Source organism: Simochromis diagramma, unplaced genomic scaffold (assembly GCF_900408965.1).
Source record: "Simochromis diagramma unplaced genomic scaffold, fSimDia1.1 OVJJ01000293.1, whole genome shotgun sequence".
Classification (NCBI taxonomy): domain Eukaryota; kingdom Metazoa; phylum Chordata; class Actinopteri; order Cichliformes; family Cichlidae; genus Simochromis; species Simochromis diagramma.
The window spans coordinates 17594527-17605355 of NW_024386801.1; the positions used below are offsets into that span (position 1 = coordinate 17594527).

The window sequence follows — 10829 nt, forward strand, 5'->3', positions numbered from 1 at the left end:
TGGTGTCGTAAAATAAAGTGTTTACAGCAATATTATTTCATCGTTTTGATGGTCACTGTAGTGGCTATATTAATTTCTTAAAGTTCTCTCTTTCTCTTATATTTAATATAACCACACTACGGACGGACAAGACAAGCACCTGTTTTTATGTGTTGTCGTTAGCAACAATGACGGTAAAACCATCGCGTGGCTCCGCTGTCCGCTTGTTTGTTTTCCACACAAACCTTTCACAATAAAGCTCAACATCCTGTTGAGACTTTTCAAAATAAACTGAATCACGGGAAAGAGTCTGCAGATAGTTTATGGATGAGAAGCAAAAAAAGAGCCATCAAGCGCTAAAAAAATAAACCTTAGACTCAAACTATGAAAGAAAATGGTGGCCGTTACAACTTATGTCTAAAAATGTATAGTTTCATACATCAGTTAAAACACTCGACTCCAGTTGGAAACACTTCATGCAAGGTGAGTTGCCCGAGATTCACAGAATTTACAAAAAATGTTAAATTTTTGTGATTTATATCGTTATCAGGATGATAAATGTCTTATATCGGAATATGAGATTTTGGTCATATCGCACAGCCCTACTAGTAACCACAACAGATCATTGCTCATTCTGGGAAATAAAGCAGCAGCAAACCTGTGGTTCATAAAAGCTCCAGATGTTTTACCAGCTTAAACCGAGATTTGACATTAAAGCAGATACCAAACATAATTTTTAACAAGTGAACAGATTTCTTTTAAAGTTACAATGCTTTTTAAATTTTCAAGCATTGTAGTATACACACTCTGAGGAATTAGCTAAGACTGGTTTAGTAAATGAACTTAATGCAATCAAATCAAAATTAAATGGAATAAAATGCACTTAAATGCATATTAAACTTGATTGATCTAACAATAACTATTCAAAGCTCAAAAACACTGCAGTAGAATCATGGCGACTTTATCTCAACCTTGTTATGTTGTAGATAACAATAAAAATGCAAGTGCTGCTGAGAATTATTAGAAATAAACTGCTTGGAAAAACTAAATTAAAAACCAGTTAGCCAAAACATTTAAAAACTAGACTGCTAGTATTCTGAACCTTTTCTGATGGCTCGAATAATGGTCCATTTCAGTTAACAGTTATCACACAGGTGCATCTTTTGAAATTTAAGGCATCACATCTTAGATGAGGCGGTGATGGCTGAGGCTCCAGGACGGCTGTAAACGTGCAAAGTGGCATCCTGAAAAGGGACAGAGTAAAAAAACAAAACACAAATGACATCAGATACAAAAAACAAAACAAACAAAAAAAACATCAACAGGAGAAAGACACAACACATAACAACAATGCTCAGTAACCAGTGTATATAAGACAAGACTACAGCAACCTCCCTGAACAGGGTCCAGTATTCATTACAGTGGTAGACATCCAAGAAAGAGACTCCAGTATGAAAAGTTGGACAGCACCAAGCCCTGACACGATTCATGCCTACTGGCTAAAGAAGCCGACTACATGAGTGTCTAGCAGCACAAATGAACCAGCTACTAGTCAACGAGAGAGACCCAGAATAGCTAACGAAGGCTGGACATTGATGATCCCCAAGGACCTCCAGAAGGTAACAGTCCCATACAACTACCAACTAATAACCAGGCTCAGTACCACATGGAAGCTCCTGTCCAGCTAACATGAAAAGGCACATGGGTTAGAGCGTCAAGCAAGTCATGAGGAGTCAGCTGAACGTTAAGAACAACACCTATGCCTTGTCCGTGATCAGGTACCCTGCTGGGATAATAAGAGTTAAAGCACTTTATTGTCATTGTAGTTATACAACGAAATTTGTTTGGTGGCTCACAGAGGCCAGCAGCAATAAAACAAGATGAAGAATAGTAACATAATAACCAAGTAAACGTAGTAAAAGTATAAAATATAAAGTAAAAAGAAGACACTTAGCACAGTAAGTAAAAAAGAAAAAAAAAAAAATACTAGTAGTTTGCCAAAGGAGGAGATAGAAGCCACTGACATAAAGACCAGGAAGCTCCTGACCATGCATGGAGGGTTTCACCCCAAGTCCAGCACCCTGATACTGTATGCTAAGCGGAGGAGGCCGGGGACTAGTGAGTGCCATCACCATAGTTCAGGATGAACACGAGAAGCTCGAGAAATACCAAGGGCTCAGAGAAGAGCTCGAGAAAATGTGAAGGGTGAAGATAACAGTGGTCCCAGTGATAATTGGAGCACATATATACAAACATATACACACATACCTTCTTGGCCTCCGCATTGTACTTCTTGAGAAGAGTCTCAACTCTGTTTCCATAGTCTGGATGCACAGCCTTCAAATTCTCGACCTGCAAGACACAGAAGAAAAACATTACAGTCCTGGAGGATAGCAGGTTCTTTAAAAACACATTCTCTCCATCTCCTATAAGCCATGAAGAATAAACATTCAGTAAATGCTATTGTAGCGTTTTAGATTACATTTATCAATAAGCACAACATGTTTCCTGAAACCTCACATTCCAAAAAGCACAAACTATGAGCGACAGCAAAGTGAGAGACTGTAGTGCTTGGACTCACCATGCGTTTCTGGATGAAGAGCTGGGCTCCTTTTAGAAACCCTGCCAAGTTCTGGCAAAGTCTCTGTCGCTCCTCCTCATTCAGGACCTGAGTGTAGAAGGTGCGAACCTGCAAAAAACACACAGGTTTATTCTCCAGAGGAAAAAGGAACTAATCAGAAACAGATTTTGACTCAGTCCTTAACTGGATTTCCAAGTTCTGAAACAACATCTTATAACATACAGCTACCGTTTGTTACTAATAAGAAGTGGCCTTAGCTACAGTTGTGTTCCTTCAAGATAAGGCCGAATAAACCAGAAACCAGAGTGCAGTAACAGGAAGAAAAAGCCACTAAAACTAAATCTACATATTTCCATTACCCTTTAAAAAATGAGCAACAATTTCATCTTATCATTCGATCCACTGTTCATATTAAATACAGATTTATGCAGCTTTTTAATATTATCAAATCTGAAAATGCCTGGGCCTCAGACACTCTGTGTCACACGCCTACAGATCCTGTTAAATCATCATTACCTGTGTGACATTGTCTTCATCTGAGCTGTTGTAACGAGCAACATCTGCAGACACTTGGAACTTGGACTCCATAAACTGAGGTTGAGTCTCTGGGGCACTGAAGCTGTTAGGGTAGTAGTTTGGAGCGCCACCTGGTGGTCAAACAAAAACACTGGTGAGGCAGTGAAGGAAAGAAAGAAAAAATTAACAACGACGAGATGTTTGTGGAAAACCATAATCAGTGACTATAGTGATGACATACGTTATTCACACATCTACCACTGTACAATACATGAAATGTAGCGATAAAATTAATGTTTTATCGCTAGTTTTTACATTTTGTGCACAATGTAGATGACTGTGGTTATGCATGTAATGTCCATGTTATAAAATTATTTCTAATTATTTTATATAATAAGGGTGTTTTTGGATGACTAAGATTTTTTAAAACACCATCACTGATCGTCTGCTTCAAAGGTGATATGCACTTGTGTATATGTCACATGTATAATAACAGTTAAAAATAACGGTTAAGAACTCAGTATAAATAAACTGTAACACTACCTGGATTAAAATTACAGGATTACTCAAGATTCATTTCTGAGCCACAGGTACCAGACCTGATCACGTCTCACCTTGGTTGTCATGCATGCACATCGGACCATCACGCTGGTAGTTGGCCACACGAGCCCTGAAGGGGCAGTTGACAGGGATCTGCAGGTAGTTTGCTCCCAGCCGGTGACGATGCGTGTCTGGGTAGGAGAAGAGGCGACCCTAGACAAAGAACATGGAGGACAGAGCTCAATACCAACCTAGCTTTTCTTCATCCCCCCCTAGCTTGTCAAATCTGCCATAATGTCACCTGCAGCATCTTGTCAGGGCTGGGCTCGATGCCTGGTGGCATGTTGCTTGGGTCAAAGGCCGCCTGCTCCACCTCTGCAAAGTAGTTGACTGGGTTCCTGTTCAGAACCAGTTTGCCCACAGGGATCAATGGGTATTCTTTATGTGACCAAACCTGCATCGCGAATAAAATTTACAAATCACAAAAGTCATCTGTGATTTTCAAATGAGCACGTCATTATTTAGAGACATCCTGTGATAATATGGACGTTTTTGGAAAACAAGTTACCAAGTCACTGCACATTTATGTCACGTATTACTTTATAACTCAGATGTTTTCTGTTGTGCAGAACTGCAGTACCTTTGTAAGATCAAACGGGTTGAACCGGAACTTCTCAGCCTGCTCAAAGGTCATGACCTGGATGTAAAAGGTCCAGGATGGGTAGTTTCCATTAGCAATAGCATTGAACAGGTCTGCAATTCCATAATCTGGGTTGGTGGCTGCCAGGCGGTCTGCCTCTTCCACCGTCAAATTCTTTATTCCTTGATCAGTCTAACAAATTAATTTTAAAAAAATGAAGTCAGAGATGGCAGAACACACAACATAACAGCTAATAAAGCTGACCTCAGGCAGACCTTATAGTGGAATTTGCAGTAGACACGTTCACCATCGGCATTGACCAGTTTGAAGGTGTGAGAGCCGTAGCCATTCATGTGACGGTGGCCATCAGGCAAACCTCGATCGCTGAACAAGAAAGACACCTGCACAGGAGACAAGACAAGACCATGAAAACAACTACAAGAGTTTCTGTGCCAATCACTGTCAATGATGACTACAAGTATAAAGACAGCAAGCAACAGTGCACAGAAAGACTTAATTACTTGAAAATATTCTTTATCCTAAATGTGTATTTTAGAAACACCTCAGGTGACATGACATAATATACTAGACTTTTCAGTATCAGGCTCAGCAGCATCTACCTGATGCAGACTCTCGGGCCTCAAACTCCAGAAGTCCCACACCATGTCAGGGTCTTTCATGTGGGTTTGGGGATTGCGCTTCTGGGAATGGACGAAGGATGGGAACTGCACGAGATTAAAGATGGGACATTAATATAAGACAATGTACACTTGACTGATATTAGCACAAGTGTTGTGAGGAATGTGTCTCTGGTCTTAAATATCTTACATTAGGAATAACAAGCTTGGCTTTCATAAACTTTGAGTTAAACTAAGAGTGTAAACACCCCATGTTAGATATTTAATGTAAAAACAAAGAAAACAAGATACAAAACTGAAAAATCATCCACTTATGAAACTAGATCTACAATCTGCTCCTGGAAGAATTATTTACATGTTAAAAAATAAATAAATTTAAAAAAAATGAAGTACTGCTGTAACACTACAACTCTGACACAAAATTATACAAATCTGTAACATTACAGTCTGCCCAGACACATGCGTCCCTACACCCACTCACCAGCATGGCATCCCTGATGAAGAAAATTGGGGTATTGTTGCCCGTCAGGTCCCAGTTGCCATCTTCAGTGTAAAACTTGACTGCAAAACCTCGAGGGTCACGCACAGTGTCTGCAGACCCAGCCTCTCCAGCTGGGATATTAAAAAACAAACAAACAAACCAAAAGACAGCAACTCCTCAAAAATCAATGACGTAATATGGTTGACTATTTTAAACTAAATTTGGAGGCAGTGTGTACCATCTGCACCTTACAGCCAGTAGCATTGTTGAAAGTTACCTTTAATGTCCCTTCCGGTGTCACACAAATCAAGATGGTAAGTACACCACTTACCATCACATGGCCAGCTTCTTACAATGAACACTCCTTTAACAAATAACCACTTTTACTCACACTTTGCATTTAAAAGTTTGTTTTGCAACTCATACCAAAAACATTTTCAGCAGTAAATCATTATCATCATCTTCTATTGTTGCATTTTTCTGAAACATTCAATATAATGTTTTAATTGTCCATATTATTTTCCTATGAAAGCATTTCATAACTGTCTTCAGCAGACATGAACATGTTGTGAGAAGATTAAGGGCTCATATAATCCAGGAGTATATTTTTAAACATACCCGTTTCATATTTAAACTGTCCTGACAGTTTAAATATAAGCATAGTCAAAGTTCTGAGGCAAACTCCATCCCATGCACAATTCTGAATAATATATATTGTTTTTTTAATTGAAATATAAAATATGCTGAAAGCAGATGCAGGACTGTGAAGAAGTGGTGTACATTTGTGATGTAGCAAACCCTCGGTGAACCCCAGGCCACAAAAACATGGAAAGCAACACAATCTTTAGGCCACTATGTCAGAGCTCTGTGGATATGGAACATTTTTCCCCATTAAGAATCGCCTGAAAGCCACTGATGGTCCTTAGTTACATCAATTTAAGCTGCTAGCTAAAACCCCAGCACTGTCCGAAGCTGAGCTGTCCCTCTCCTGCTACCTGCAAACATCAATGAGTCATACGAGTGTAAGGACCTAGAGTGCAGTCCAGTGGTGCTACTATAGATTTCAATAGCAAGTCCAAACTATCACATCAAAAACTGTGTAAACAGGGAAGAATAAACACCCCCCCTCCACTAAGCAAATCTGTAACCAAGGCAAACAAGGCGTTCTTACCCACAGTGGAGAAGCGGACAGCAATTGGTGTAGTCTTGCCAACATGCTCAAACACTTTGGCTTTGCAGTAGCGAGTGATGTCATGAGTGACCTCAAAGTAGCCAAATGCCCCTGAATAATGGAGAAAAAAATAAAAATAAATACAGATTTTAAAAGACATGTCTGCTAATATAAGCTTCACAAATTTCGAGTTCTTGTATTTACTTTATTTATCATGAGGACAAATATAAGACCCAAGCTGTTTGGGTCTTAGTTTGCTCGTAGGCCAACAAACAACTCGTTCAATGTCTGTCCAAAGTCTGAAGCCCTGATCTGTAAAGCCTGTAAAGATTAACAATTGTTCACAGTTAATCCACAAATAAGCAGGATCCACATTTCCTTTTAGACCACTTTACTGGTTGTTTTGTTTAACTTTGTACTTTAATGCAGTCATTTGTAGCCATCTGCCTGCACCAGAATACAATTCTTGATTCTTGGCCACTGCTTTATCTCAGAAATAACTGCACCACATAGCTGCTGTTAATACCTTTTAAACACTGACAATCTCTGGTGTCAGGAGCTGAATACACAACTTAGTAACTCTGTATTTGTGGCATTCTAGTTCATGTTAAATGTCCAAATACTCAAAACTCGTGACCATAGGTGCGGGTGACAACGCAGATCAACGGGTACGCACAGCTCTCTCTTCACCACAACGAATGGATACAGGGTCTACTTTACTGCAGCCGCAGCACCAATCTGTCTGCTGAGCTCTTGCTCCCCTCTCCCATGAACAAGACCCCAAGATACTTAAACTCGTCCACTTGAGGCAGGTACAGGCCCTGACACGGGCACTCCACCGTTTTCCATATTTGAGTATTATTATCGGATCAAAATGAAATAAATATATTGTGATTGTATATCTGGCCACAATCCTTAGTTCTAAGTGTGGGCATGAAACGTCTTGCTGTCTTACTGACCTCAAAGCAAAAAAATGTTGAGTGCATGATTGCAGCATAATGCCTTACCTGCCCCTTTTGCATGGACCACTCTCTCTGGGATTCGCTCACGGTCAAAGTGGGCCATCTCGTCTGTGAAGACTACATCTTGAACCAGCAGCGGCCCTCTTGGCCCTGCAGTCTGCAAGTTCAATTTGTCTCCCACTGGATGGCCACCGCCTGTGGTCAGCACATCTGGTTTCTAATAATAGACACATTAAAAACAAAACACACAAACAACACAACACACATACAAAAACAGAAAAAGCATTAAATATATACATCTTGAAGAAAGACTACAAGAACACTAATACACGACAACTGTCCTTTTCTGCTACTTTAACCTGATGATTCCAGTAAAGAAACAAAATCGGTGCAGTTGGTTAATTACTTAATTAATCAAACTAACAACATGATGGCGATTTTGAATGAGGAGTTAAGAAATGCAAACTGTGTTACGCATAAAAAGTAACACGTGTATACAACGGTGCAGTTTGGCATGTGTCTATCTTACTATCATAACAATTACTATGTGCTGTTCAGACGACATCTCTTTCACGGCTGGTTCGCGTGTTTGTTTGTTTTTAGTGCCCAAAAGGTCTCAGATGTGTAGTCACCCACTCGATTTCTTTGAAGAACGTTGGCTAAAAACAATTAAATAGTAATGCTAGCAAGTAAGCCCTTTACAAAACAAAGTTAAATGTCTGAATATAATCGTCTACTGAACGATAGGTCTCTCGAAAAGCTAGCTTAAATCGCCCATCACCGCGCAAAACCAAAAAAAAAAAAAAAAAAATCGATCAAACCGAATGAATAGACCTGAGCGCCTCTATTCGCCTTCCATGTCTTCATTTGGTCGGTAGCTTTATCTCTGTTGTCAGCCATCTCGACAGCTCAGCGTTTAGACCACACACTATTCGGAATAAAACTCTTTATCCTGACTCCAGAAAAGAACATTTCTTCTTGGACCTTGCCTGCGATGGTCCCGCCCCTCTTACGCCCCTCTATACTGATTTGCTCACGGAGTAGCAAACAAAGTTGGTCAGGGGTATGTTTACTAGTAGTGATGGCCAAATGAAGCTTTCTGAAGCATTGAAGCTTGTATTGAAAAACGGTTCATTACTCGAAGCTTTTCAACACAGTCCTCTCTGGTGACATCTGGTGGCCAAAATTATGAAGAGCAGCTTGAATCCACAAAATAAAACCAACTGCAATGATTGCCCACTCTACAGAGTGGAATTCTGTCTGATATTGGGCTGCTGTTGTGTTGCTTTAAACGTGTATTTGTTGGGGTGACAAAAATGTTGTTTATTTCTATAATAAATAATTTTGACCAGTAAACTTTCCTTGTTTATTAAACATGCACCATGGCGTGGTCTTTCTTTGCTTGTGACTTCTTGATGTTGGTAAATACAATAATGAAAAATACCACGTTACATATAATATACATATAATAATGTACAACACATTATGGAGTAGGCTTCTGCTGTGAGGTCCCGCCTCTATGTACTTATGCAGTTAATCGCTAGACGGGTATTTTTATAAATAATTTTACATTAGGGAAATTTTCCTATACATATTTTTGACCTGGGGGTAGAATTGATTGTGAACTAGAAAGGGAAAATGCTTATGAACTTGCAAATTAAAAACGTGATGCATTTAAGGTAACCCTTTCCATTTGTATTTAAGAAGAAAATTAGTTTCACTGTGCGATGGCCGAACCTGTTCCTTTTCGTGGAGATAATTTCTCCTGCCTTAAGGAAAATCCCTTCAATGGCACAGAAGAGGCTGGAGTGCACAGAAACTGGTAGAGATGCAGTTATACAGTCTAACTGGGCCCCACAAACTATCAGCTAAAGAGAATAAATAAATTAAATTGCTGCCCATTTTGCAGACTAACAGTTTAAGATTATTTAAAACATAAAATATATATTTTTATAACATTAAATATAGTCAAATAGAAGTCTTTCTAAAGTTATTTAATGATATTTATATTATGAAAAGCAGATTTTTGGCATTTTAAGTTTTTCCTGTTGTCAGATAAAATAAACACGCACAAAACAAAAGCAAACAACAAGAACACAAAGCTGGAAAACCCACCCGATTGACCAAAATCAACTCAAAATACTCCCACGCAACAGAAACTCCTCTATTCCTCGCTGGCTCCAAATCTCTCAGTAAAAATATCAGTGGTTTGCTATCTGTCACCATCAAAACACTCCACAAATCCCGCGAATGATTCGCTTCCTTTTAAACCATTGAATCAGATACCGAAGCAGTTAGGTTCTAAATGAAGCTTCGGGCGTCACTGATCACGTGACTGTGGCTAAACGAATCAAGCTTCGACACAGTGCTTCTGAAGCAGTGTGTTGATTTTTTTTGACACACGCACCGGAGCGTCAGCTTCAAGCGGGCCATCACTATTTACTAGTGATGGGCAGATGAAGCTTCATAAAGCACTGAAGCTTTTCATCCAATTGGTTCACTCCAGCGCAAAGCGTCTTGAAGCTTCATTTGCTCTAGTAGGACATCTACTGGACGTAAAATTATTAGTTGGCATGAATTTGAAGAGTGTGGCCTTTTGCACACAGCCTGTAAATGTCAACAACAAAAGGAGTGTGTAAAACATGTATATTGTAGTGATGGCAGTATACTGTGTATATTTATACTGGCAGTATGGAAAATGATTATTTGGAAATGCTTAAAATGGAAATGATCATTTACTGTGAGGTGAGGTGTGGTTGGGGTGTGGACATTGGTTGTACTTTTGTAACGTTGAGGTATGGACAGCTACACAGTCCTGTCTGTTCACATTTTATTCTGTAAAAACTAAATTTTCACTTCTTTTATGACCTTTTTAGTGGGGAGAACATAGCTAGGATTTAATGATTTAACAAATCTTTTAAATCCTTTGTCCTCCACAATGCTAAATGGCTGGGAGTCCTCAATCACCATGCTAACCAGGTCTTCACCTATTTGAGATTGTTCTCCTAAGGAAAGACAATAAAAACAAAGCACAAATATAAGTATCACACGTAACTTATTACAGTTGTATAATATTGTTATATCATTTAGTAACATTACTGCATGCTATATTATCATGGCATTTGATGGCTCACCTGGTCTTGCTCCACAATCGGTGTTCCCCTTATTCTCATGCAAAGCTCTGTAGTGCCTAAGCATGGATGAGGTGTTGTTGTTATATCCCAGCTCCCTGGCACATAGCAAACACTTCACCTTGTACAAAAGTCAAAAAAGCTTAGCATAAATTGTATTGCACCATCAGTATTATAAAAAATACATCTT

General features: G+C 39.3%; 1 protein-coding gene across 1 annotated transcript; it reads right to left on the minus strand.

Annotated features, from left to right (window-relative positions):
- Nucleotides 1–215: 215 nt before the first annotated feature.
- Nucleotides 216–8506, minus strand: LOC120730125 (catalase). The gene is made up of 13 exons (XM_040026279.1): nucleotides 8343–8506; nucleotides 7554–7725; nucleotides 6547–6657; nucleotides 5376–5506; nucleotides 4877–4981; nucleotides 4532–4657; nucleotides 4257–4448; nucleotides 3918–4070; nucleotides 3691–3829; nucleotides 3077–3207; nucleotides 2561–2668; nucleotides 2248–2331; nucleotides 216–1223 (listed from the first exon to the last, which is right to left on the minus strand). Exons 1-13 carry the CDS (start codon nucleotides 8406–8408, stop codon nucleotides 1158–1160), a joined length of 1584 nt encoding a protein of 527 aa, XP_039882213.1. The 5' UTR covers nucleotides 8409–8506; the 3' UTR covers nucleotides 216–1157.
- Nucleotides 8507–10829: the final 2323 nt, after the last annotated feature.

What these genes read in the sequence shown, in the direction of transcription:
- LOC120730125 (XM_040026279.1), bottom strand. Translation starts at nt 8,408, where the DNA reads ATGGCTGACAACAGAGATAAAGCTACCGACCAAATGAAGACATGGAAG. An exon ending in TGTCCGCTTCTCCACTGTGG is followed by an intron (nt 5,507 to 6,546) that starts GTAAGAACGCCT and finishes TTAATATCCCAG; the next exon opens with CTGGAGAGGCTGGGTCTGCA. An exon ending in ACAATGCGGAGGCCAAGAAG is followed by an intron (nt 1,224 to 2,247) that starts GTATGTGTGTAT and finishes GTCCCTTTTCAG; the next exon opens with GATGCCACTTTGCACGTTTA.